The sequence below is a fragment of the Leptosomus discolor genome, chromosome 18, assembly GCF_034619465.1.
Source record: "Leptosomus discolor isolate bLepDis1 chromosome 18, bLepDis1.hap2, whole genome shotgun sequence".
Lineage (NCBI taxonomy): Eukaryota > Metazoa > Chordata > Aves > Leptosomiformes > Leptosomidae > Leptosomus > Leptosomus discolor.
In genome coordinates, this window is record NC_141408.1 from 8,473,595 (window position 1) to 8,499,719 (window position 26,125).

The 26,125-nt window shown below is 40.8% G+C and overlaps 1 protein-coding gene across 2 annotated transcripts in view; it reads right to left on the bottom strand.

The window, feature by feature from the left end:
- Window positions 1–26,125, bottom strand: part of VMP1 (vacuole membrane protein 1) — a 68,416-nt gene that overhangs the window by 33,066 nt on the left and 9,225 nt on the right. For both annotated transcript variants that reach the window (XM_086475033.1, XM_086475032.1), the window contains exons 4-8: window positions 24,169–24,301; window positions 21,755–21,845; window positions 19,501–19,611; window positions 6,525–6,692; window positions 1,542–1,673 (exon numbers count right to left, since the gene is read on the bottom strand). In XM_086475033.1, coding sequence (XP_086331159.1) covers window positions 1,542–1,673; window positions 6,525–6,692; window positions 19,501–19,611; window positions 21,755–21,845; window positions 24,169–24,301 — 635 coding nt within the window. The remainder of the gene's footprint in view (window positions 1–1,541; window positions 1,674–6,524; window positions 6,693–19,500; window positions 19,612–21,754; window positions 21,846–24,168; window positions 24,302–26,125) is intronic.

The following is a 26,125-nucleotide window of genomic DNA, read 5'->3' on the forward strand; positions in this document are numbered from 1 at the left end:
CCACAAAACAACATGCTTCAATCCAAATTCAATTGCCAAGAAAATAAAATCAAAAGTACTGGTAAATAACACCATCATTTTTCTTAATTAATGACACAATGCCATTTGTTTATTAAGGGCAGTCAATACAGCTAGCTATATTTTGGCCTGTCCTAACAAAATGCTCTCTAGCAAATATTTTCTTCCCAAGAATCTCACTGTGCATTCTGGAAACCAACTCTGGCTGCTCCCACAACTGTACACACATATAATTTGCTGGGAGAGTTTCAGTAAACACAGATAGCATTTCAGCTCGCGAGTCATGTATTCGACTGGTTTCGTTTGGGTTGGTTTTTTTTTAATATATGTATTTTTTTTAACCATGACTTGATTTTTATAGTTAGGGATTACTTTGCAAAGCAAAGACTGAAGACAGAGTAAAGAACAAAGCAGATTGTTTTTTCTCCCCCCGCTACATCTTTAAAGAAATAGAAGAACTTACTATTCACAGTAGCAGAAAAACCCTTTGGAACTTTCTAGGAGGGGGAGGCTCTCAGGAAACACAGGGTTTACTGTTAGAATTACTAGATTGCACTCAGTATTTCCAGACAAACCACTTTCTTTCATGGAAGAGCTTCATCCATTTTTTGAAGAGAAAGAGAAAAAAAAAGTAAAAGTATGTATTTATACCAAAAAAATACCCTGGCAGAACAGTTTGAAGACAGCAGTGCATGGTAAATAGCATCTGCTGGTTTTTTAATAGCAGTCTCATGACCCATTTCAACTTAGTGGCAGACAAAACAGGATAAGAAGGAAAAATGCAGAAGAGAAATTCAGTGGCAAGTAGTTTCAGGAAAAAATGTTTAGTTTCTTCTAAAACACTATCGATAACTTGTGAACAGGATGCAAACTCCTGACCCAAATGAAAAATTATCTACAATAATATCTGACTGATGTACAGCATCAGTTGCAAACCATGCTGTAACACATGGAGTATTTAATCCATCAAGAAAATAAATTAAAAGAGCAATAAAAAAGGATTCAGAGTGGTTTGGTTGCATTTTCACATCAGGAAAAATATGTTTCCTCAGGCTGATGAATAGGTCATGCACTGGCCCCTGAGGGTGTCAGTGGCAAGGCAGGCAAATGTCACCTGAAGGGGATGAGCTGACTGAAAATCATCTCCTGGCCCAGGGAGGTTTTAAACAGAGCTCTAACAACCACAGTTATGGCACAGTACCTCCTCTATCACTGGTTTGTTAGGCCACTTTCTCCCCACCTTTATTGTGCTGGTTTTGGAAGTCTAAATAATGTTATTATTTGTAGTATTTGTAGCAAATACTCTGGCTGCACTATTGTATATGCTTCAACAAGCTGCGTTCTTGTCCTCCCATCACCAGAGGTATCTCTACGCAGTCGAGGATCTTTCTCCATCCCTGGGAATTCCCTTGTGAACTCACACCAACTGATTTTTGGCCTGTTTCCATTTCATTGGAATGGTTATTTACTCCATCTAGTTGCTCTGTGTTCTATTAATTCTGTTGGTTTTGCACTGTTCTTACTTGTGCAGTCTCTGCATGTTCCAGCATCTCCTCAAATTCCTGGTACTCTTCATCATCAGGTTCAGCACCAGAGAGCCGGGCCGCCCTTGCCATAAAATATGGAGGCAGCTCCCCAATGGCTGTGCCAGCACCCTGCAAAAAGAATAATTGTGATTTATTTTTGTGTTTATTCTTAAATAGGAAACAGGTGATATGCACAGTCCTGTGGACACTTCAAATGATTAGAACGGACGAGACCAGCTGCTTTGAGAAGTTCGCTTTTATCCACCAGGTCAAACACCTCCCGATTTCCAACATAACGCTGTTCCTTTGAAACGGCCCCTTTCCCCCCCTCTCCTCGCTTAGCAAAATCCAGCGTCTCTCAGCGCAGACTATCACGCTGCAAGTCAGTGACTCCCAAGTCGTGGTCTGCAAGGTCAAAACGATGTGAACTGCGCCTCGCTGGGGCCCTGCCGAGTGGCGCGGTGCCCAGCTCCGGCAGAGCTCCGCAGCCGGTGGCCAGCTGCGCCTGGTGGGGTGGGGAGGCTGGAGCTTGTCGCTGCAGCCGGAGAGCCGGCCAGGCCGGGGGCTCTGCTCTCCGACACGCTCCCTGACTCAGCACAGCGCTGCCATCTCACCCCACCGCATGATGCCAGACACATTCGCCGGCATGTGACAGCCCTTGCTCCTGAGCAGCCTTCAAAAAAATCTGGGAACTCCTCCCTGGTGCCGTCACGTAGTTTACTTGTTCAGTCATGAGACTTTGTGCAAGTGTTTATTAGAAAACAGGCTCGAGTTTTACTACAGCTAGGAGCAGGGAAAAGAAGGTTAAGCAAAGCTTGGTCTGGAGTTTTCTCTCTCCTTTAGATGGAATAAAGAAAGCCAAGAGAACTCGAGATGAAAGCACGGTTGCTTTCTCACCACAGGAAAATTATATTTGTTTTCTCAGGACATCAAATGACTCATTTCAATTCTGTGGGTAAATGCAACTTTAGCTTAACCAAGGAAAAAAAAAAGAAAAGAAAAGAGAGACAGCTAAGACCGAACATATGGATAAACAGAGGCTAAAGAAACAGGAACTTGGACTAAACCCAGAATGGCTTAAATACAGGACAGGTAATAGCACAACAGTCGGACACCACACTGTAAAAGTGCTAAAACTTTGCTAAGTGCAGATGGCTTTTCTCTCTCAGGGTCAGTAGTGAGCAACAAACGCTTTTCTATTCCTTTGAAGCAATGCGAAAGCTTTTCAATTTCCTTTGTTCCTGCTCTATATGCAGCTGCAAGCAAGGGAGAATTCCAGCTGCTGTGGATATTCCAAATCAACAGGTTGTGGTTTTAAATACCACCCCTCTCTGCTGTTACCCAAACTGTTAAATCCTCGGTTTAAGCATATAAAGTGCACAGCCTCATATGGTTTTGCCCTTGTTTTCCACAGCACAAAAATTTAAACGAGTGCAACAAGCTGAACTTCATTAATCTGCCTATTTCTGGCACAAGGGAAGATAAGCCTGAAAACAGTAGCAACAACGTTTCAGAAAAATTAACTTGAGGTTATGTTCTCAGGGTGATGCAAGAACAAAAAGTCACATTGCTTCTCCAGGCTCTGCCAATTTGCTTTGGCTTCATTTTGTTAACTGAGGAAGAGGTTTGCATGCGTGTACTGGACATGAACTTTCTTTAAATTGGGTAAGTCACATGCTCATTATTACAAAACATTTCAGAAGCGCAACAAAAATCATATGATTTCATGTCTGCTAGAGATAGGTTCCTTAAGTGCATTAAAAAAAAAAAAGCAGCAATTAAGGGATCCAAACCAGTAACTATTTATCTGCTTTTTGCAACGCTACCTGTCCATTTTCACCAGTTAACTCTGAATGCCAGTTTTACACGGAGATTCCTTGGACTAACAGCAAATTGGAAAGGCAAATGCTAATCAAAATTCTTTTACACAAATACATTCAGAAAAGGAAACTGGGAAATTACTCCACTAGAAAGAGTCTTTTAAACAGATTTTATCCTGGTCAGGACACAGGTCGCCTGTTCTGTTAATCCTGAGCAATTAAACGTTTTTATTCTTTCCCCTTATTTCTTGTAAAAAAAAAAAAAAACCAAAACAAAACCAAAAAGCTGCAACACATTAAAAATGTAGGGCACTATTGAATTCCTTGTCCCTGTGGGATGGAAGGCTGTGAAAACTGGCATACACCTAGCAGATTGTTTTTGAGAGTCCTTCTGCAAGCCAGGACTGCTGGAGCCAACTTTTATGGTGATTGAAAAAAGCATCATTTTTATTTCACCTAATAATTCCTTAGATACAGTGATATTTAATCCTCATAACACTCATTATCAGCAAAAATGGCTATCACTGACATGCAGGGGACTAGTAATGATTTTAATCTCTGGAAAAAACAGTACCTGGTTTAAGTTGGCTGAAACAGCCGCTGATGTTTTTGTGATCTGAGCCGAATCCCTTGTGCAGATAAATCCCCACATTCAAACCTTGCAGGATACTTCGTCTGGGTAGCTTTATAGTCAGAGGTCTGCAAAGTCCCCACTGGGATTGACCTGCTTTCAACATTTCACATGAAAACTTATATTGCTACCACCCTCCTGTCTCCCTCCAAATAATCAAGGAGATTGGCCAGATTCACTTTGGAGCCTTCCAACATAATTTCACTTTACAAGTCTAAAGGAAACAGGCGGTTGGTGTTACACCTATTCCTCACAGGGCTCCATGTGCTGCATTAGGAGCACATCTGTGTACATCAAATAATTCCTTTTCTTTTGCCTCTATCGAGTATTTATCATAACTTCAGATTTTAGATCTAATTAGAAGTTGCTGGTTCAATTAAAAAAGAAAAAAAGATTTTGTGATCTCATTCAATCATATCCAGATAGGAACTAAACTTAATATTCCTGATTTCAGTTTAAAATAAGAAAATCTATTAAATTCAAATTTATGTTTTTTGTTGGGTTTTTTTTGGTGTGGGTTTTTTTGGTTTTTTTTTGTTTGTTTTTTTTTTTTTTTTTTTTTTTTTACACTAACGTTTTGATTTGCAAAAAAATCAGCCTTTTCACTTTCTGGAAGCCACTGTTACTTTCCTGTTAAGTGGACATTTAGGTTAAGAGTGACAGAATCAAAAATAAGTTTCTTCAACAGCCCCCATAAAAAGCAAACTGGAATTAGGACAAAAGAAACATACTGGAAGAAGCAGCAGCAACTGCCAACTTGATTTGGCTTACAGGAAATTAGCAAGCAATGTTTATGTACTCATGAAACATTCCAAGAAAGCATAACATTACACTAGACACCACTGGTAGACAGAGGATGCTCCCAAGGGAAAAATCTAGTGGAGACAGAGTTCAGTGAAAAGGTAGCTGACAGTGAATTTGAGGGTGAGAAGAAAGAAAATGGGGGGGAAAAGAGTGGGATACAAACATTCCTTCTCTGTCCGACTCCCTTGTCCTCTCCCCAGCCTGAACCAAGAAACGCAGCTCAAACGACAGACTGAAGGTACCATTTGTTCTCCCTCACGGCTGCTCAGAAGGAAACAAGCTTTCAGGGCTTGCAACTCTATTAACTCATTTCTAAACTACTTAATTCTCATCATAGTTCAGTTATTTTACATGCCGAAGATTAAGCAATGGATGTTTACCCTGAGCTACATTTTTATTTTGCAACCCTAGAAACGTAATTGTAAATGCCATTTTTATTACACTAGTCTCCATTAAACAAACAAGCAGAGGGGGATGAGGAAGAAAATAAAAAGAAATGTTATATTTATGGTCTTACAAGTACTTGTATGTTTAGCTACTTATCAAGCATTCAGGCAACTCTGTCCTCTCATTAGAAGGACTGAGATTTAAGATGTACTTTGCTTCTTGAGGGGGCTGCAAGTCCACTTTTTCTGTTACTATTTTGACTTTGGTACTGCTACACATTGCTTCAGACTGTAATGCTTACAGCCTAACTGGAATTTTTGTAAGTAACACAGCTGCTGATAATTTAAAGAGTTGCAGTGACCAAAGTTGCCTTAATATATCTTTTCATATCAATAGAAGGAATACGAGGGCAGACATTAGAATACGAGGGCAGACATTAGAGGCCATGCACTTTCAGAAATTCCTCTCTCTACATTTGAATTGGACAAACAAGAAATTAATAACTATATCACCAAAAGCCAGTAGTAAAATAAAGTTAATTTGGCATGCAGTTCACAGCAGATGCATCTGTGTAAACTGCAATTCAAAATAATCTACACATAATGAAAAAAGCACCTTAGCTGACCAAAATCCTCCAAAAATCAACTTCTACAAAAAGCTGTGGAGGGAAAAAAGAAAAAAAAGGAAAACAGAAAGGAAGTTCAAATGACAGCATTTCCCAAGACCCTGATTCACTTAAAAGCTAACCTGCTTTTCCTGTTTTAAGTGAAAAGTTTGCCATGATGGAAACAGGCAGAGAAACAGAAATAAAATACATAAAAATTTGCAACACAACACTCTCTTATTTAATCCAATCTATGGAGGCAACCCAGAAAAACATTTCAGCTATGATATTAGGGCCTGAGTCCTTCATATGAGTTACTGCAACTTCACTCAAGTCACAGGCTCAACATTTTTGAAATTATTTATTGCTTAACTGCATGCAGTGTAAGACCTGACAGCTGCGAGATCATTTGGGATGCAGATACCCTTTCTGGAACTTACCTTTTACATTAACAGCTTTGAAGTACACGAGCGTTTTCTGGTAGCATTTAGACAAGCAGTCAACACTGCAGTTGATAAAAGATAGCCCAGAAATACCCTATTACTTACCTTTAAAGGACATGAAAATATCCCAGAGTAGAAGGTTGATCAGGCTGATCACACTGTGAACATACATGTTACTGTTGGCAGCATAAGCCATCGTTATTTTGCTAATTCAGTAATTTCTGTGTATTGCTGATATAGAAATTAAGTGCGTAAATTAAAATTGCTTAAGTTTTATAAACCAAACCTTACCCACATGCAGGCCTCCAGCCTGACTTTTGAGATGATAGCCCATAAAGAGATAGATCCTTCGGTCGTCTCCTCATCAGGGCAGATAATTTGATCCGGGTAAGGAGGTTCAGGAAAATTAACTGAGTTACATTCATATGCAGCAAGAGTCACCGATGCTATGTGTGGACCCTGAAAAAACAGAAGTAATTTCAAATGCATTTTATGTTAGTTATAATAACAGTTACAATTAAAAATGCACATTTGTCCCTGATGCAAGGAGCCTAGGCTAAAACTCAGCGTTTTTCACTCTGACTATTAATAATGTTATACAAGTAAAATGTTGGGAGGGTTGTGTAGACCATCTGAAGTGCATCGTTGAGCTATTAACGCTCTTTAAAAAAATAATCCTTCTTGTCATCCACTAAAAATGTTAAGGAGCCTTTCAGCTTTTGCCATGCCATCGTACAGTAGTATGAGGTTGCCAAGGAGAAATAAGAATCCTTACTTCTTAAAAAAACAGGAAAATTTTCAAAACTTCAGAATGTTCTCCTTAAGGTATTTATGGCCTACAGCTTTATTAGAGCAGGTGTTTTCCCTACTGTTGCTTTTAGAAGATGGAGACATTTACATTCAATGTTACATTTTTTTTTAAACGACTGGGACTTTACAACACCTTACAGCAAACCTTCTTAACTTTTGAATCTTTCCCCAAAAACCAGCTGCTTAATTTGTGTCAGTTTTCCTGCGTATACAAGGAAGTGACCTTACCATTATTTCCTAAAAATGGTTTGAAAGATAATTCAAAACAAACACTATTTAAATGCCATATAATTTAATTACTTCTAGTCTCCATCTTACATGAAAAGATTTTTTTGGACAGACCTCCAAATAAAACTAGCATAAAAATCTATTCAAGAATTGAACTTAAAAAACCTGAAAGAATTGCCATTATTTTAATACAAAAGAAGTGAGAAGCAATTCAAATAGTCTATGGCCTGAACACTAGATGTTGTAGCTAAAAAAGAAATCACTTAACAAAAGGTCAGGGAAACATTGTATGGGGAAGGAGGAAAAAAAAGAAAACCAAACAAAAAAGTAATGAGTTAAACTAAGGTCTTTCATAAAGTCACAGACTTAAATAAATTTTAAAGTCTTCTTTGCATGCAGAACAAATTACACAAACCTTAACTTTTGCTAGTAATTATTTGATGGGTTTGACATCATGTTGGGAAACATATTGTCAACAATTTTCTTCTATGTTTTTTCCTCTAAATGAGTCATCTTTTATTAGACCAACAAGGGAGCCCGACACCCCCCCCCCCCTCCCCAAATCAAAGCTAAATTTATTATGGAATAATGAGGGAAAGTGTGGTAGATGTCGCACTGCCACTCCAAGCACTGCACAAGGCTTCCAAAGCTCACTTTGAAATGCAGGAGCCAGAGACATATTCAGAGGACCCTGCAGGCTTCATTTGCACATTAAAGGGTGAAATTCCACAGCAGGTCTCGCACAAAAGGTGAAGCTCTATTGCTTTTCCTAGACTTGCTGGGAAGAAGATTTTAGTTGGGTTCACTCACTCCAACACTTCAGGTCCCACTAAAGAGAACAGAGCACTGGACTTAACGCAATTACACCGATAATGTAGGTTTTTAGTGGCAGTGAAATAAGAAAGTTGAAAAAACCCCCAGTTATATTTTTCTGTATGACAGCTGTGACTACTGTTGTCATATGCAAACAACTCAAAATAAAACCATTCTTCTGGCAGGCAAGCGGTAAAAGACAAGCTGCTCTGATACCAAGCAAATTCTTTATTATATTTATTTATTCCTTGTTACTTTACAGGAGACTAATTCAAAGTGCTCTGGCATACTTTGGACTATATGAATCCATAGATGCAGCCTGCTGAGACGATAAATGAGGCACAGTCTCTCTCGCAAAAGGAAAAAAAAAAAGGTTCACTGAAGTAAAACTGAAAAAGAGAGGATCCAAAAAGTGATGTACAAGAGTGATGTTGATATGGAAGGGAGAACAAAGAATGGCCGAACGAACCAATGACTAAGAAGGCACACTATCGACGTTTCTACAGGCCCCAATGGCAATGAAGTCCTTTTCAGCACCTGTAGCAAGATCATCCTTGTCCCCAGCACCTTCATATCTAAGCATATATCTCTATTTTACTCATCCAGGACAGATGTAAAGAGAGAGTTGAAACCTTCCTAAAATTACACATTTATGGCAAACCTGGGAGCCTCTTTCTCCACATACTCCGGAATCCCATCCCCTGCTTGCTCCTCCCCAGTCTGACAGCTTAGGACAAAAGAGGTCTCAAGCCATCTTCCTTAAATGAATGGTTTTCACCTGCAGAAATTTGCACTAAAATTCTCTTGAATAGCAAATTTACATAGAGGAAATCCCCACATGCTTGAATTGTAAATTACCGTTTCCTATGTTCCCTTGAGAGCAAGGCTAAGGTCGTGGCCAAGGCAGTGAGATACGGTGTGTGAATCGAGAAGTATGGTTTTCAGTTCCACAAAATTTGGAAGACATACCACACTACAGTGTAACTACAGCCAGCTGCGATGGGAGACTGTTAGTTTCAGTTTTATAACAGCAAGAGACAAATTTAATTGCTATTATAGCAAGGCCCCCACCCGCTTGCAAGGTTTCAGTGATGGCATTACCAGCATTTCTTCTTAAACTGCACATGGGGTGTGTAAAGACCATACAACCTCAGGAGAGCAAGCAATGGCAAAACGCCTCACTGGCAACTGCTGCGTGAGCTTCTTGCCACAAGCAGCTTCTCTCAACAGAACTGCCATCCTTGAAATGGCTTAAGGGTCTCAAAACATTGCCTCCTGTTAAGAGAGCTCTCCCAGTCTCAACAGATGTCTGCAAAAGGAAAAATTTTACAAGTAGCAGCCAATGGAAAAAAAGGCACTTCACAAAACAGCTGTAAACGGCCAACGAGCCACCTGAAGACTACGCCAACTGAACAGGATTCTTCCACTGCAACATAAACAATTCTATAATGGAAAAAAGTCGGAGTTATGGAACCCACAGAAGCCACATTTTAACTGGAATAAGAAATAAAGCATAAATGGTTCATTTAGAGTGATGAAGTGTGGAGTACTGGAACTCCGAGCAAGCCAAAAGAAAGCAGAACAATCCAGTGTCCTCCTCTGGCAGCGGAGCCCGGCTGTCCTGCTAGTCAAACGGACAAGGTCTCACAGCTTGGCAGGCTGCTCGCAACATCTCCGACATCTGCTTTTGTTCTAGCTCAGCTCTGAAAGCTTACATAGAGCACTCTACTTTCACAAAGCCATGGTTACCAAGCACCTCAAAACAATGGTTGGCTAAACAGGACCCTGGTTGCAATGGGGGTGGGGGGGAAGAAGAGTGGGAGGGTCACTGGATGTTTCGTAAGTGAGGTGCCATTTTGCTTTATATTTCGAACAGTGATGAATGGAACAGGGAATCAAATTCAAATGGGCCTTAGGTGCCACCTTTGGAAAACCCCAGTCAATATACACTCAGATATTTTCTCTATACTCCTCCCTGTGCCAGAAGGATTAATTCTCACACAATTTTTTAATCCTCTTCACAAATAATACCTCCTCCACCCTCTCCTCCTCCTTCTCCGCGTGGGGCCGCAGTAAACACTCAGTGTTTTGCCTCTCTGCAATAGCTCAGTTTATTTCAACACTTCAGGAAAACCTCTAAGATATCCCCTCTGACTAACTGCAGCTCTACCAACTTCTTTGGAAAAGGGCATTTCCAAAACTACTTCAAACCCTGTCATACCAGACAACAAATACTAAACCCAGGCGATTTAGTAGGCGCACTGCTTGCCAAACCAGGAAGAGTCGCTGAAATTCAAGGCATGTAAGATCCTGAACACCAACTGTCTTTCCCTCACCCTCTTCCAATGTCTTTTTTTTTTTTTTTCTTTTAAATTGCAGGAGGCACTAACAAGGGCTAACAGAGAAGAAATTGAGAAACATTCTGCTGACTCTGGTGAGAAACATTTGCTTGCCACTACTGACGACCAGAAGGAGCCTGTGGTTAGGCTGGAATGCGATATGTTAGAAATATCTGTGCAATTTACAAATCAAACAAGACAAGATCTGGTCATCAAGATCAACTCAACATAAATCTATTTTTTAGCAATAGCAATTTAGGGGAGTTTGGAAATCCCTATCTACACAACCCTAATGTCTCATAGAAGGTAATTTCGAACTCTTGAACTCACAGGCCTTCAGAGAAGTTTTACTTCAGTGACTGAAGGCACCCAAGTTAGAACAGACACTGCTAATCCTCAGAAATAAGTTACTTCAAATGTTGTATTATGAAATTTCTAGAAAGTATAATCTTGTTATCTCTAAATTATGGTTGGAAAGTGCAAGTAGAAAGAGACAGCAAGCACATGGGAAAAAAAAAATCAAGAAGTTAAATCCTTAAAAACATGGTAATACGTATAATTCTTACAACAGAAGGGTCTTTACCATAAGGAAAAATGACTGAATAACCAATTTAAAATGAATTATATATCCACATTAATCATTCTGTGCACCTCGACTGTGAGCACAATTAGAGCTATAGACAAACTCCATATCAAGCATTGGCTTCTCACATGCCCCTTTTCACAGAACAGCCATCCTGCTGAAGTGATACAAGCACAAGAACAGCTACATCTAATTTTAACCTTTTATTTTTTGGGCAGATATAATTTTAGACTGTTTCTAATCTAGAAACATTTCACAAAGAAAAGTGATATGTCTGCCAGCAAGAAAAATATTACACTGAACTCACTGCTGGACTTAATGCACTAAAAATCTGTTTTCCTCCACGAATACACAGCTTTTCATACTGGGTTCAAGACTCAGCCCTTCCACAGGGGGGAAACATGTCATGCTATATTTGATTAAGATATATTGGAAAAACAAAAGCTTGCTTCTCATGGGAAACATCCTGCAAGCGTTGCCGCAGGCTGCGACTCATCTCATACTTATCTATGAAGTCACTACACCTCTCAAGAAAGTAACACCACGTTACAGCATCTTTTTTATCTTCAAGAAGTGGACAACTCTACCCACAAAACAAATGCTCTATGATTAAGAGGGAAAAGTTTGATCTGGAGGTGGCTGGTAAATATGTCAATCTAGGCTGTCTGTCTGTGCTACAAGATTAAAGTGTCTCATGATTTTATATAATGTCTGGTATGCAGCGCTGGCTGTAAAACGGGGCTCAGAATGAAGGATCCTGCACCTAGAGCATCCTCAAGTGACACAAACATCCATCAAGAGGTCAGGGCTAGTTTTAGCAGGCCATCACGGCATTTCAAGCGATGTATTCATTTTACAATCATGTGTTTGTTAGCAAGTTTCTATTCCCACTTCAGTCAAGCCTTGCCCCACAGCACAGAGCTGATGGAAATTCCAAGCGATGAGCCACAACCTCTGATTATGACTGAACAAGAACCACCGAGGGAGCAGGCACGTGATACCACTACATGCATAACAGGGCCACGTTGCTACTTTGAGGAGTAACACGAAAAGCAGACGTTTTGTAAGGCTGTGCCCACGCTACTTTCTATAGGAGCAAACAGACTCACGTCAGGGGAAGGCACAATTGGAAGAATCTAAGTTTATGCGCTGGCGCTGACAGAAAACAAAAATAATCTGTCAGCATTCTCTCCTTGCCCTTCCCTAGCCCATTATTTCTGAAGAATAAATCACAGCATCTATTCAAATTGACACTAGTAGTGATGATTTGCTTTAATGTCTCCAATTAGAGATCGTCTTCCACCGTTATCATTATTTGCAGCCTGTTCAAGGAAGCAGGGACATGAAAAGTATAAAGGTCAGGCTGTGCATTAAAAAAAAAAAAAAAAAAGCAGAAACTCCAAGGGAGCAAATGAGGAAAAAGCACAACGTGACCTCCCAGCAGAGTTATGAGATACAGAACCAGTGATGAGGAAGTCAAGAGCAGATAATGAAAACAAGGCGCCAGCATTTAGAAGGTAAAGTCCATCAGCCTTCAAAAGGAAGAAAAGGGTGCCCCAGTCATCTTACTGACTCCTCAGCGTGGTGCAAGTTCAAATCGTTACAGATGGCCAGGACATTCAATAGAGCTTAAATGTGACATCGGTATTCTGCGGACTTCTGGAAAGTCGAGGGAAGGTAGCTAATCCTGCACAGATAGAGGTGCTTCACAGTCCCTGTTTATTGCCACAGCTCCAGCTTTAGATAAACCGCCCAGACTCTGACATACACCCCTTTCAGCAGCACCAGAGGCCATATATGGAACTCGCAGTCACACCATTTCGGGCTCTGACTCACGAGGTCCAGCAATTCACAGTGGGGCAATAAGGGAGGTTATTGCTTCCAGCTGTTCCACCAGCCCCTACACCAGAGGTTACCACCCTCGGAGCAGGACAGTGGGACCAGCAGTGTCTGCTTGGCAGTTGCCAGGCTTGCGCCCGGCAGAACTTAAACCACCACCAGTTTCAATTCACATTAATGCACCAGACTGGGGACGTGGGGCTCAGTTCACAACCTCCCAGACTGAGCTGCAGCAGTTGAAGGGATTGTTCTTCCACAGCATAATGTAAACCAGAGGTGCTGGTTTTATTCCCTGCAGGTATCTATTGGTATCTGACACATACAACAACAATGGGTGCACCACGAGGGACTAAGACACTAAATGAACATTTTTCTCCTTGCAAATACCATTTTTATCTCAGATTTTTAAAATGCAAGCAAGCCACCAGAAGATTGAAGAAACAGCCGGGTTACACAACTAATCTGGCAGCAGTGTCCAGTTGAATTCATTGGACCCTTCCAGTTCATCAGTGCATTATTAGCATCAATGCAGCAGTTTCAGGCAGAACAGAGCCATAAGCAGCAGTTCCTGTCAGGAGACGGTTAGCAAAGTGATTATTTTTTTTAAAAAAGTTGTACGGTGATTCACGTATTCCAGGATGTTTCAGTTCATTGTAGAAAGCTTAGGACAGCTGGAGGAAGTGAGTTTAAAGGCATGAAGGAAACAAATGAGAGGAAGAGTCACAAACAACCCTCACACAAACAGGATCCATTTCAACTTATTTTAGAATTAATTTCTGTCTTCTGCACCCACCACATTTTTCTTTCAACTACCTTAACAAGTCAATAGCAGTAATCTGAGCACAGATATTAGACAGAATCATTATTTGGTTTAGGCTTGCAAGTTGACATGTGAATTGAAGAACAGTATGGACTGGAAATGAACACCTCACTTACAAAAATAATTCAGCGCTGGGAAGGAGAGCACTGCTGTGCCCTCCCACCTGGCTGAGGCAGCCCAGCTTTTGTTTCTCACTTTTTCCTTTAGACATAAGACCCATAGTTTTCTGGGTTACTCACACTAGTTTCGAACGATCCACATGAAAGGAGCAAAACTTCTCCTGAAGTTGACAATCACTATGAAAATACTCCTATATTAAAGTCACAAGTAAATAAATGGAGCAAAAAAAAAATGAGAGTAAGTTCTGTGGATTTCCAAATTATACTGCCTAGTTCATAAAAGTAGAGCAAGTCCTGTTTTGTGAGCTTTTCTTTTCAGAAGCACTTTAGTATTTTTATCATGAGACTCCTTATAAGCTCAGCTTCTAGAACCAGATAACTAAAAGGAATTAAATTTGATTTTAAGAAGTTTTCAGTAGTCCTGGCAGGAAGAGGGCTTTTTATTTGTGTTTGGTTGTTTGGTTTTGGTTTGTTTGGTTTTTTGGTTTTTTAAATTACTTACACCAACAACTTTTTTTTTTTTTTGTTAAAGCTAATGGGCTCACAAGGTGTCTGGATTTTAAATCTTCAGATTCTAACCTAAACCAGTTCAGATAGGGCCAAAACACAACTCACTCCAGCTGCAAACTACCACGCTTTCAGGAGGCCAGAATGTGACCCCTCGCCAAAGCCAAACCCTGGAACCAATTCAGAACAAAAGCGAGACATTGAACCCTCAAGCCCAGATAAACTGAAACCGGCTCTCTAAAGCCAGCGCTGTCAATGAGGACACTGTCTTTCACATTCACTTCTCCTTAAAGGCAGTTTTCTGTTCTTTTTCATGGCCTGAAGTTATTGCTGTGCTCTCTCCCACTCTGCTACAGAGCACCCCAGTATGAATCAAGTGACAAACCCACATATTCCAGTTCTGAAAAAATCCGAACCCTCGTGTGACCTCCGCACACAAACTATTCCTATTGTACCTCACGTTTCCTGTTTGTGCTAGTCCACAGCCCGGCCACCGGCAAAAACCTTTTCAGCAGTTGCTCCACTTGGCTCTATCAGCAAGCAAGCAGAGGTCCATATTTAAGAAACACAAACACATGCGAACAGCCAACGCTCGCCCTGCACTTTTGACCTGTAAGGAATTCGCCTCCATTCATCCCCCACCGTTACAGCTTATAACAGCCCATGCACAGAAGGGACATTTATCACCCGCCTCTCGCGCGAGGCTTTTTGATAGGCACCAATTCCAAGCTGATTTTGTTTGCCTCGGCCGCATCTTTTGCAATCCGTTTGCCAGAGCTGAACCGAAACCAAATCACGAGGCAGAGCGTTGCGTGAAGATGGAGATGGCAACGCGGTCCCAACCCAGCACTCCATCTAGCGTCCCCTGCTCCTCCGAAGCCCGCTGCCCCCCGGCAGCTCATTCACTTCATTTTGAGGCAGCAAACAGACCTCTTCAAGATGTACAAACACAAGAAATTCCTGACGAGTTACCCTCGGTCATCTTCTTTTGGTAATTAGGTGATTCATGCTATTTCTATTTTAATATACCGTCAATAGCAGAGAAAATACTGCAGGACTAAGAAAAAAAGCTGTGTGCTGCTAAAACCAGTATTTAGAGTCGTTAATCATAATAGCTTTATTTCCTACAGAACCACATCATCATTACTATTTTTAAAGTGTTGTTTTTAAAGAATTGTGAAAAACCTTTAATGGACTTTGGGAAAATCAGCCAGCAGACTCGTTTTGAAAGTGTCATAATAAAAAGGATTCTTGGAAGAGCGGCCCACTTCCCTATTTCTGCGTTGAAGATCTGCTCTGTGCCAGCCCGTAGCTCAGTGCCAATTTGCAGCATGAGAATTGTTTCCCAAAAAACCATGTCAAATTTTACATTTAGTGCTGGCTACAATTGAGGAAGCAGCATTAAACAAGGAACCAATACAGCAGACAATGTTCAGACCCTTTATAACATATAGAAAGTTCTTGAATCACAGAAATAGCAACAAAAAGCTTATTATCAAACCAAGAAAATTAACCTCTCCCTCCTACACCAAGATCTATGCAGCAAGAATGTTCTGGTGACCAATAAAATCTGAATCAGATGTGAACAGATATTAACCAGGGGCAGTAATACACCCCCCCACACACACTGAGACTGCTTTACACTGAAATCTACTTTAAGCAAACTGTTCCCAAGCAATTTCTTCTCAGATAACCCCAGGATCTCTCCTGGCACTTGAATTCGTGCTGCTCCGAAAAGCAGCTGGTGAGAGATGCTCTGAAGAAATCAGAAAATGGCAGTTTTCAACACTGGAAAAACAGCTAGCCAGGCCAGGGAAAGCAAACGCCCAAACGCTATTGCATAACTGCTTCTGGGGCTTGCCCAGCTACCAGGCTGCGCTTAGGGCCGGTTTGATACGAAAATAGTTGTATGAGGTAAACGGAGGGCTGCATTTAAAAAAGATGCACCTGTGTCGCAGCTGAAGCTCAGGCACACTGTCTGAACAGGTGCCTACATGCCATCAATTCCTACCCGTGGGCCCGTAATGGCAGAGACAATGCTGCGAGCCTCAACACGAGCTCAGCAGCACATGGGTGGGCCCAGGAGCATTGTTCTCTAAGCATGTAATTGCATTCCCAACAATCTCACTGTACATACAGATTTAAAATGAGCAATTAATTAAAAGCAATTTTAAAACACTTACTGAGTCTATTCTCTATTGCCAGCAAATCCAGGCACTAAAGCAGAAGAGGATTTGCTGCTTTGTAACTTTTAATTTTCTTTGCATCAACAGAAGAATAAGCTTTATTATAATGAAGAAATGTAATTAAAGTATATGGAACATGAAAAGTAGCTATACAGTAACGTAAGAGTTAATACAGCGAGTTCCCCACTTAACCTATCGTATTTCTACTTTTAGAGGCAACTACTGCACAACGAACAAAGCAAGTTAGTTTAAATCTCCTCCTTTTGAAAGCTGGAGCTCCTAATCGCATTGTTTCCAGATGGGTTAAATCCAGAATACTATTCTGAAATAACCTGCCCTTAAAAGTTGTACCGCCAGTCTTAAGTTAGCTCTCTGCGTTCCCTTTCCCACAAGGTGTAGGCTCCAACTGAGGCGATATCAAGGAGGGCGTTACTACAGCGATAGTTACACACAGGTACTGCTGACAGAGCTGTATTGCCAGGAATATTCACAGCTCAGGTACTTAAGATGGCAACACGCTGTCAGAGCGACAAACTTGTTTTTACGCTCCCACTGCCACCTACTGGCTACAAAGCCAGATACAAGCCCCCAAATTACGAACCGTTCAGACAAATCTTCGGTGCCGAGAAAATTCCATTGTCCTAAATTTACAGCCCATGCTAACCACTAAAGCTTGCACAGGGAGGAAAGAGGGAAATGAATCTTTGCTTCTCGTCTACCTTTGTGAAATTCCCTCAGTGTAACAGAAACACACTTATCTGCCTTGCATATTTGGAGCAAACAAGTGTTTCTCCTGTATTATTACACATTAGATGTCGAGGTTATAGTTTTATTACCTTTTATTCTATAACCACTTTGTAATTATTCAGTGCAACCTATTTTGTCCGGTTTTTTCCCCTAACAAAATTATGTCAAACCTTGCCTCTTACATTCCAAACAAATACCTTTAAACTAAATTTCTTTTCCTAGGTGATGCACCTCTTTAGAAGGTTGTTCACCTCCTGTACACCCACCATAAATTATACTGAGAAGCCAACAGAGACGTTATATTTTGTATATACAGTACCTTAATGTCAGCTCAGGTCATGGACTGAATATATCACTAGGTTTGCACACCCCATGGGAAAACTGAAGTGATATGTTATGAAATTTAATTTGTTTTCTATTAAAGTAATTAAGAACCATTTAAACATCTTACTCTACAGAGTAAAAGAAAGGTCAATTCTTTCCACCTTCTTGGAGGAAAAAAGAAGCGGTGCTGTCTTACAAAGACTTCTTTATGGGACAAAATCATCTTGGAGTGACCTGGGGTATAACAGGCCAGCACTCTTGCTGCCCTGTGTCAGACCAATGTACAACAAAGAAACACCACCCACTTTCACATACAGTTTAGAAATGGTGGATGTTTCTTATTTACTGGATTTCTGACACGGGTAAAAATTAAGAATAGGAACTGCACGATAAGCTCTCCAAACTGCTTCAAAGAGGATGTCTAAATACAAGAAATCTTTAGAGGAAATCTTAAGTTGACTCTCACTGGTCGACAGCCTAAGAAAATAAAAAAAGTAACCAGAACAAGATTAAAATCTGTCATTTAATCTGTTTCCTACTTGCTGATTTACATCATGACCAACTGATTTCTGCAGCAAACCTGGAATTGCCTTCCTTTCCCTTCCTCCCTCTCTCCTGGTGAATAGCTGGTGATCCCACCCTGCTGCGTTTTCACTCCCACCGTAGGCTGGCAGAGAATCCAAAGCGACCCGAGTTTGTGAGCTTGGCTCCACGTCACACATGACTTGATGCTGGTTTGCCTGTCCAGCAAGGCAGAGCACCTCAATTCAGGATGGATGATTTTGACTGATTCTCCCTCTGTCCGGCCCATGTGTCTTACTGCCCCAAAGCTATTAACAGCATTGTCTCTGCACATCAGAAAGATCTGTACCTTGTCAATTCACTGCTGTCTAAGCACTATCCAGCGTTACATAAAAATGTTTAGACACTGTGTTCATCTGCTTCACTGAATTTCCACTTCCAATCATTTAGACTGACAGCAATATTTTTGTCTAGAAGGCTATGCATGCATAAGCTTGTTTCTGTTTAGCAATAGTTTCCTTTCTCCTGTACTTTCTGCCTCCATAGTCTTTAGGAGAGAAGCTACACTAAGAGTAAGCCTAAGACTACAGCAAATGCAACTCATCCAGATGACATTCGATCTAATAGGCATTGCCCTGCTGTGTGGAAAAGCACGAGTTTCTTGTTTCTTGTAGTGTTTTCTGTGTTATTGTTAATGATTAAAGCAGTTCTGAAAGTAAACATCTGTAATTGTTCCAAATACAAGATGACATTTGTTGCATAAACTGGTTTTAATTATTTTGTGGCCATGAATCTTTTTCTTAAATCCAGGACAGTGGTTTCGTAAACAAGGAACTAATCCAATGGCCAAAAGCAAAACACACCCAAACATTTCCCTAACTTTCCTAGCTAAGCTGAGATAAACAACATCATACACATTTTCAGAACAGATATTATTTTATCTTCGTAGACAAAAATTTTTCTTGCTATTATTTTCACAGCAAAATTAATAGAGACTGAACTTCAAACCTGCTGCCTACTTCAGCAGTTTCAGCTAGAAAAATGATCATTTTACATACAAAAAGAGTATGATGAAAAATTTTAAATGGAAACATTCGAGCTGCACACACTAGAAAATGTTTCATTTAAATTAGGAAATTAGAGGATAGAGCTTCCAGACATTGACCCATTGTTTCAAAGTGAGGATTAACAGCAGGCTAATGTTTACAGTTGCACAAACATACAGCATACAAACTACAAAACAAGGTTATACAGTATATAGGATATGAATAGCATCTGCTAGAGCCCAGCAGGATTACACTAAGCATTTCTTTTCCTCCAGAAGTACTTAATGTTTAGGACTTTGGGAATATTCTTTGTTCACATATTTAAAAATATGCAACAACTAAAATACTCAATTCAGAAAGAACACGGCATGGAAATATCCTTACCAAATAGAGCAGAAAGGTGTGGAGACCTGTTCCAAGTCCAACAGAGGACAGAATGCCTAATCCTACCCAGTAGGCACACCAGAAGAACTTTTTCTCCATATACCGCACATACTGAAAAGGAAAAGTCAAAAAAGAGAAAAAACAAGAATGGTGATATCTCCTAGGGCAGAAAGTTAAAGCTACAAACTAACGCAGACAGTCATCTGGATTACAACAACTCTATTTGCAGTTTCTTACAATTACAGCACAGACAGGTACAGAAAGTAGTGCACTTTCAAAAGAAAAGCCCACGCGCCTTAGAATCAGCAAGTTTCCAAGGAGACAGATGAAAAATTCAGGTTCAATAGTAGGGGGTTGAAATCCAGAACAGGCATACTAGGTGCGAGCAGTGAGCAGCAAGCCCCAGACAGTGTCTACTGGAGCTCAAGCAGCGAGCCAGGAACTGTCTGAACAGATTACATAAAGGAATAGAATTAGCAGCACCCTGTTAGTCTGTTGGATGTTTTATCTTGGACCAGCGAGCAACCAGGTTTGTCAGTTTTAAGAAAAGATCAACATGTTGGTTGTGTGTTGCACACGTAAATGAGGGGCCATGGGAAAGTCACAGCAAATTCTGGTCCTAAGTCCAGTCAGGTACCCTAGAGAAATGGGAAGCAGTATCTCCCTCTCGCTGCCACGAGAGCAATACTAAGAGGATAAGCCATGTCATCGACTTGTCTGTACCCCAGCCCCAGGAAGAGGTGCTGTTTTATACCATCCATGGACCAACAGCACCAAGATGAAGTTCACCAACTTAAACTAGGCTTCAATCTGCCAGGGTGTAAAAAGGTCCTGAAAACGCCAAGTGAAAACCACAAATATACTTCGCTATCCTGAGTGTGGTTTCAGAAGAAAGTGGCTCATGATCAAGTATATGTTGATGGCACACACAGAGACAGGTAGAGGCGCTAGCAGGACATGGACCTCAGGTAAGGAGCTCTGAAGGAAGGGGGATGGACAGATACCTGCCGGCACACTGAGACCACTCATAACAGAGAGCTCCAAGCACTGGCTGGACCCTCAGGTCACACTCCCCTCGCCAGTCCCAGAGGCACAGGTGGGTGCCCAGCAAGCTCAAGGGAACCCCGAGCAGCACTGCTCTGCCAAGCCGTGGCCCAGCAGCCAGCTCAGGGGCCATGCGCCTCAACATCAGTTTGCAAGGGCCATCTAGTGGCAGATGTTGAGTGCACCAAGCTCTGGCCATGCTGACGAGGCCACCAGCCAGGGCAGTTTTTAATGAAGCAGGTATTAGTCCATCAGGAACGGGCCACCGATTTACCATCTACCAACTTTCTCTGCGTGTAAGTGTCTCAAGCATGGGACCGAGCGAGCTCGAATGCAATGAACTGAAGCAACTCATTTCACTGCATTTCCAGACCTGTCCTAGGAAGCCAGGACTCCTGTTCCAGACCTGTGTGTCCCTCAGGCAGCCAGTGACACACCATAGCAGTATGGGTGTAAGCAAGTTCTCTGAAACCAGGAACCTGCTGATTTCAGAGTCAGAGCAGTAAGATGATTCAGTTGCATAAGGAAATGCTCTGCAGGGCTGTCTGCCCTCAGGGAAAATCTGAAACTCAAAGAGAAATGGGGAGGAAAAAGGTGTAGACAACACCATCACCTTATGCTTAAGCAATGGCTTACACTTCCAGTGATGCAAAAGCATCAGCCTTCACATACACCAACGCACAAAGTAAGTTTTTGAACAATCATTTGAAAACACTGGGGGTATGAGGAGCAGTCTGCAGAACCAGACTGGAACCATGAAACCATTTTATGCCTAGATACATGCCCATCCTAGCTGGTCAGGAGACCCTTCCATAGAAGCAGAAGCAGCATTTCTTGGGGAACCATAAGTTCTATCACGACTCAGTTTAACATCACATCTCAAGAGCTCACTATTAAAAGCTCGTTAACAGCAAATGTGAAGGAGTGCTGCAGCAGCGGAGGTGTGCTTATTCAGGCACGGATGAGAAGTGGAACACCTACAGATGCAACAGAATAGACCTAATGATACAGCTGATCGTTCCCCATCTCTAACACACAACTCATGCACACGCAGCAGACAGGAGTCATGACATGAGAAACAAATATCCTTCATGAGCAGGAGTTCAAACGATACAATTTCACAAAGACCCCATTAATTCCCAGTACATCTACTTTAGTACAGGGACAGTTAGCACCAGTCACTACAGAAAGGAACTTGAAAGCCTCATACCTGTTGATGTGTTCCTTCAATGTAATACGTAGCTGTAAGCACTGCAAGCGTCAGTAAAAAAGACACCAAGATACTTCGCCGATGCCACAATCTTAAAAGACAAATGGTAATTAGGGTTTTTCATAATTCAGCATGCATTTCAAAGTAACTTAGTTACCCCTCTACACTGGGTCTGTGTGGATGCAGGCAGCAGGGACAATGGCAGCTGAAAAGTTTGCTATTATAAAAGCACAAACCTCCCAAGAAAATATCCAGGGAGCCTTTATTCTTCATGGAAAAATCTCTACTTCACTGTCAAGTGAAATCAAAGTTCAGCCATGCATATTTATTTATTTTTAAATAAAGAAAAACAAAGTAACAGTTTGAAAACAAACACAATCTGAAAACAAATATTCAGCTTCTGCGGCCAAGACAGTCTCAAACACAGGGCCAGCAACAACACCCATGGTTAGGCAAAGTGCAAAGCAGGCACTGCGCTGGCCCGGGGCAAGGGATGAGCTGGGGGTGGAACACAGAAGTGCCAACTTCAAACTGTATGCTGGTGGGTAGAACCACAGCGACAGTAAGAAGAACAAATCTTTACACTATTTTGGTTTCCCTGATCTATTGAAATTAATATCTCTCATAACAGCTCAAAGTTTAATAAATACATTTGAGCTAGTTATGAAGCATTAGGAAGCTACTACAGCAAGGGGAGGAAAGCATTTTCCTATGTCATTTGATACTCAATTACTTTTGAGCTTGTTTAGTTTTACATACACATTCTGCTTGATGTGTATGTGGCCACACACAGTAGATTAGCAAACACATTTATTATTTTCTGGGAAACACTATCATACTGTCATCTAATGATATAAACACAGCAAGTGCTAGCATCACTTAAAAATCTCAGACATGAAATAGCAAACTAGAAACATAACTTATCTATTTAGACAGAAAAAGATAGAAGTATGAGAAGTGTAATACAGGAACACAGTCACAAATGTTTCATATTAACCGAGCTGAAAAAAGTCACTCTACCTTTCCTTTAATTTTAAAAGGATCTGTGCTGCTTATATTAGCATGACCATTAGATTTTCAAGCGATTGTCATCATTAAATCACAATTTACCCAAGTGGAACACAGGAGACCATTAAGAGTCAATCTGAGGTCTCAATAGTTTATAATAGTGTTATTTTCTGTAAAGACTTTGTCATGCTAGTGCTAGACAACATACATGTGCTGCACATCAGATGATGCGACTGCTATCTGTAACAGTATTTGATGTCTAGGAAGCTAAGCAATACCTTAATATAAGATCTCAAATGCTACTTCTGCTGCGTTTAAATAAATGCTTGGAGGTTGTCAGAAATGGCGAACACAAGGCCTGATAAAACAGTTCTCAAAGAAACAATTCTCAATGATAGTTGAAAGAATGCACGTAGTAAAGTAAGTAGGTTTGGCGGTTAGATTTGGGGGGTGGGGGGTAAGGGGTGTAAAAGGGGATTAATACTACACTACATAAACCTGGTATTTTTCATACAAATCATTTCACAAGATCAGAATTTTCTCTCAGTGGATCTTACATGTCAGCACCTCAAACCTAGCTGAGAAGGGTCAAGGAACACAGCCCAGTGTGACCCATCTCGGCTCGCTCTGCAAAGGAGCAGTCCAACCACTAGAATCACCCAAGGTGATACCAGATCCTGTCTCTTGACTGGGAAAATGATTGTAAACTCAATTCCAAACACAAGGGATGCCAGTTACCAACACAAGCACTAGGATGGCTGCTGCTCTTCGCTTTTTCAGTTGCCAGTTTTACTCATGTTTGTCTCTTGACAGTCTAAGCCCTCTCAAGCCTAGTGCATTAAGAAGCAGCTATGCATTTCAGCATTAGTAGGGGACGTCAGGACTGCTACTTGCAAATTTTCTAAATGGAGTAGGAGCCCATTTTATCCAGTGTGTAAATAATGCTTAGGGAAAGTGCTTTAATAAATCATTTCCTGCTGTGAAAGGAACAACATGGCTTAGCAGCAAAGTCCTCTTTGCAGCATCATAAACATTGCTGCAAGTTCCACGTAACCCTGAACCCTGCCCTAGCTGAGCTATTTGAAGATCATTCAGCGATACTAACACATAATTAATAGATCAGTACTTAACACTGCAGTCGTAAGTACAACATCTCTTGCCTTAAGGATCCCTAAATACTGTCCCACTCCTTCAAACTGGAATATTCAACTCTTCAGAAAGGAAGTTTGCAATTGTCTTCCACTGACAAAATATAAAAAAAAAATACACAAAAATAAATATGTTTTCTGAAAGAAGAATTTTGAAGTTGTGAATCATCAGGGAAAGCGAGATGTCAGAATGACCTACTGAATCAGAGTATGGGTTTCCCCAGAACGCTTAGTAGAAGTTAAAGAAATGATCTTTACTTTATGGTCCATTCCTTCAAGTTTATTAGAGTTTCCAGGAAAAAATACTGCAAGGTAACAAGCGGTTGTCTCCACAGTACAATATTCAACCTCTCTTCTCGGTCCCTTCGTTTCCATTCGCTCAAAGAGGAATCTGCAAATGAAAAGCAACAGAAATGTAAAAGCACAAGCTGACAGTTCAGATTCTATCCTACCCAAAAACATACCAACATCAGGTTTTTTTGCTTCGTCAGGAAGTTAACGTGAGCTCCCAGTCACCTTCTCTACTCATCACAAAGCACTGGCTGCACGTGCATCTGAAATCTGGCCGCCGGCAGAGGAAATAAGGTGGGGGTTTCCTCCATGTAGCTGACGACAATTCAAGATTCTAATTGGCCCAGGGTGCAAAATGTCTGGCATGTCTATTAGCCTTTATGCAAGGTGCTGCACTACTTACTCATTACAAATCAGCTAATACCTTAGGTCACCCACTACAGAGACCACAATTCACTTTGAACTTTTGAATTTGGTTCTCTTCCAAAGCTATTCTCAGACTTCTCCAATTGAACTAGATTGAATTACACGTGCTTTTCATACACGTCAGTCACAGTGGGACTAGAAGATAGCATCTGTCCTCCCAGTCAGGATCCTCCGGCCATGGTAAGCCTTGCCACGCTCTTCAGCTTCTCCAAAACGAGCCCAGCCGGCAGGAAGCGCTCCCACAAAAGGGACCTGCTTTTATACCGCAGCCCTTTGCAGGACTGACACTATAGACCCGGCTTAAATCACTGCTTTTAACTGCAGAGACTTGGTTCCAACGCAGAGCTCGGCACTACTGTAACCCCAGCACTGCACGCTGCCATACGAGTACACGGGAAAGGTTATTCTCATAAACGTGTCATTTTGTGCTTACAATACAATCAAGGCTAATAAAAATCTAGGTGCTTTTTGGATGAGAATAGTTTGTTCAAAGGTCACCAAGCTAAGAAGTGGTAATTATTTTTACGCTTTTAAAGAAAATGAATTCTGAAATAAGAGGACAATGGAAAAATACACAAAAGTAACTCTTGTATCCAAACAGACACCAAACTTGTTTAAACATCACTTACTACATAAAGTCAAAACATGTGTTTTCTGTTCTGCATGCATTTAAAGCATTGCAATAATATTCACGAGCTTTAAATTTGTGAAAAGCTGTTGCATTTAAAATAACAATCTAATCTGAATGCCTAACTATTGTAACCCAAGATGCATTATTTCAGTCTTATTCCAGTAATTGAAACATGCTGCCTTATCAGATGCTAATACATAGAAATTGCATACCTCATGAGTCACATAGCCCATTTAACTTTGTATTCTTTAGCTATAAGCATTAGTTGCTTTAGATGAACTAACAGAAACCCTACAATTGCAAACACTGGATAACATCCACATTCCCTCAGAGTTACAGAATGATTTAAGCCTTTAAGCAAAAGGCTTTGATTTGTTCCATACGGACACATACAGCTCCTCTTTTAATTTTGCCACATTCATTGCTTCAAGAATTTCTGTTCTTTATTTTTTCACTTAATAATATATCTAATAAAAAATGCTTCCTTGTTTTTAGTAAAGGTCATAAAAACAACAGTGTAAGACTGCATACAACCTGAGAAATCACTTTGTTAAAAAACTCGATTAAATATGGAACTGGCACATTCAAAGCTGACAGGAAACCAACTCAGATTATTATAATTTATATGCTATACTACACAGCACAGCTAATTTGGTGACACAAGGCTCTTCATGAAGTGTTCTCAAGTTATTTTTCATGAGTCCTAAACATTAACCCCAGCCTACTGCAGACATACCAGTAAGAAAAGCAGAGGCGAGGCAGGAGATGAAGTTGTTAACGGTTTTGTTAGTAATTTGTCATCGAAACTGATCAATTACAGCTAAGGTAAATGTCAACAGAAAAGCTAGAAATTGGGAGACTAATAAC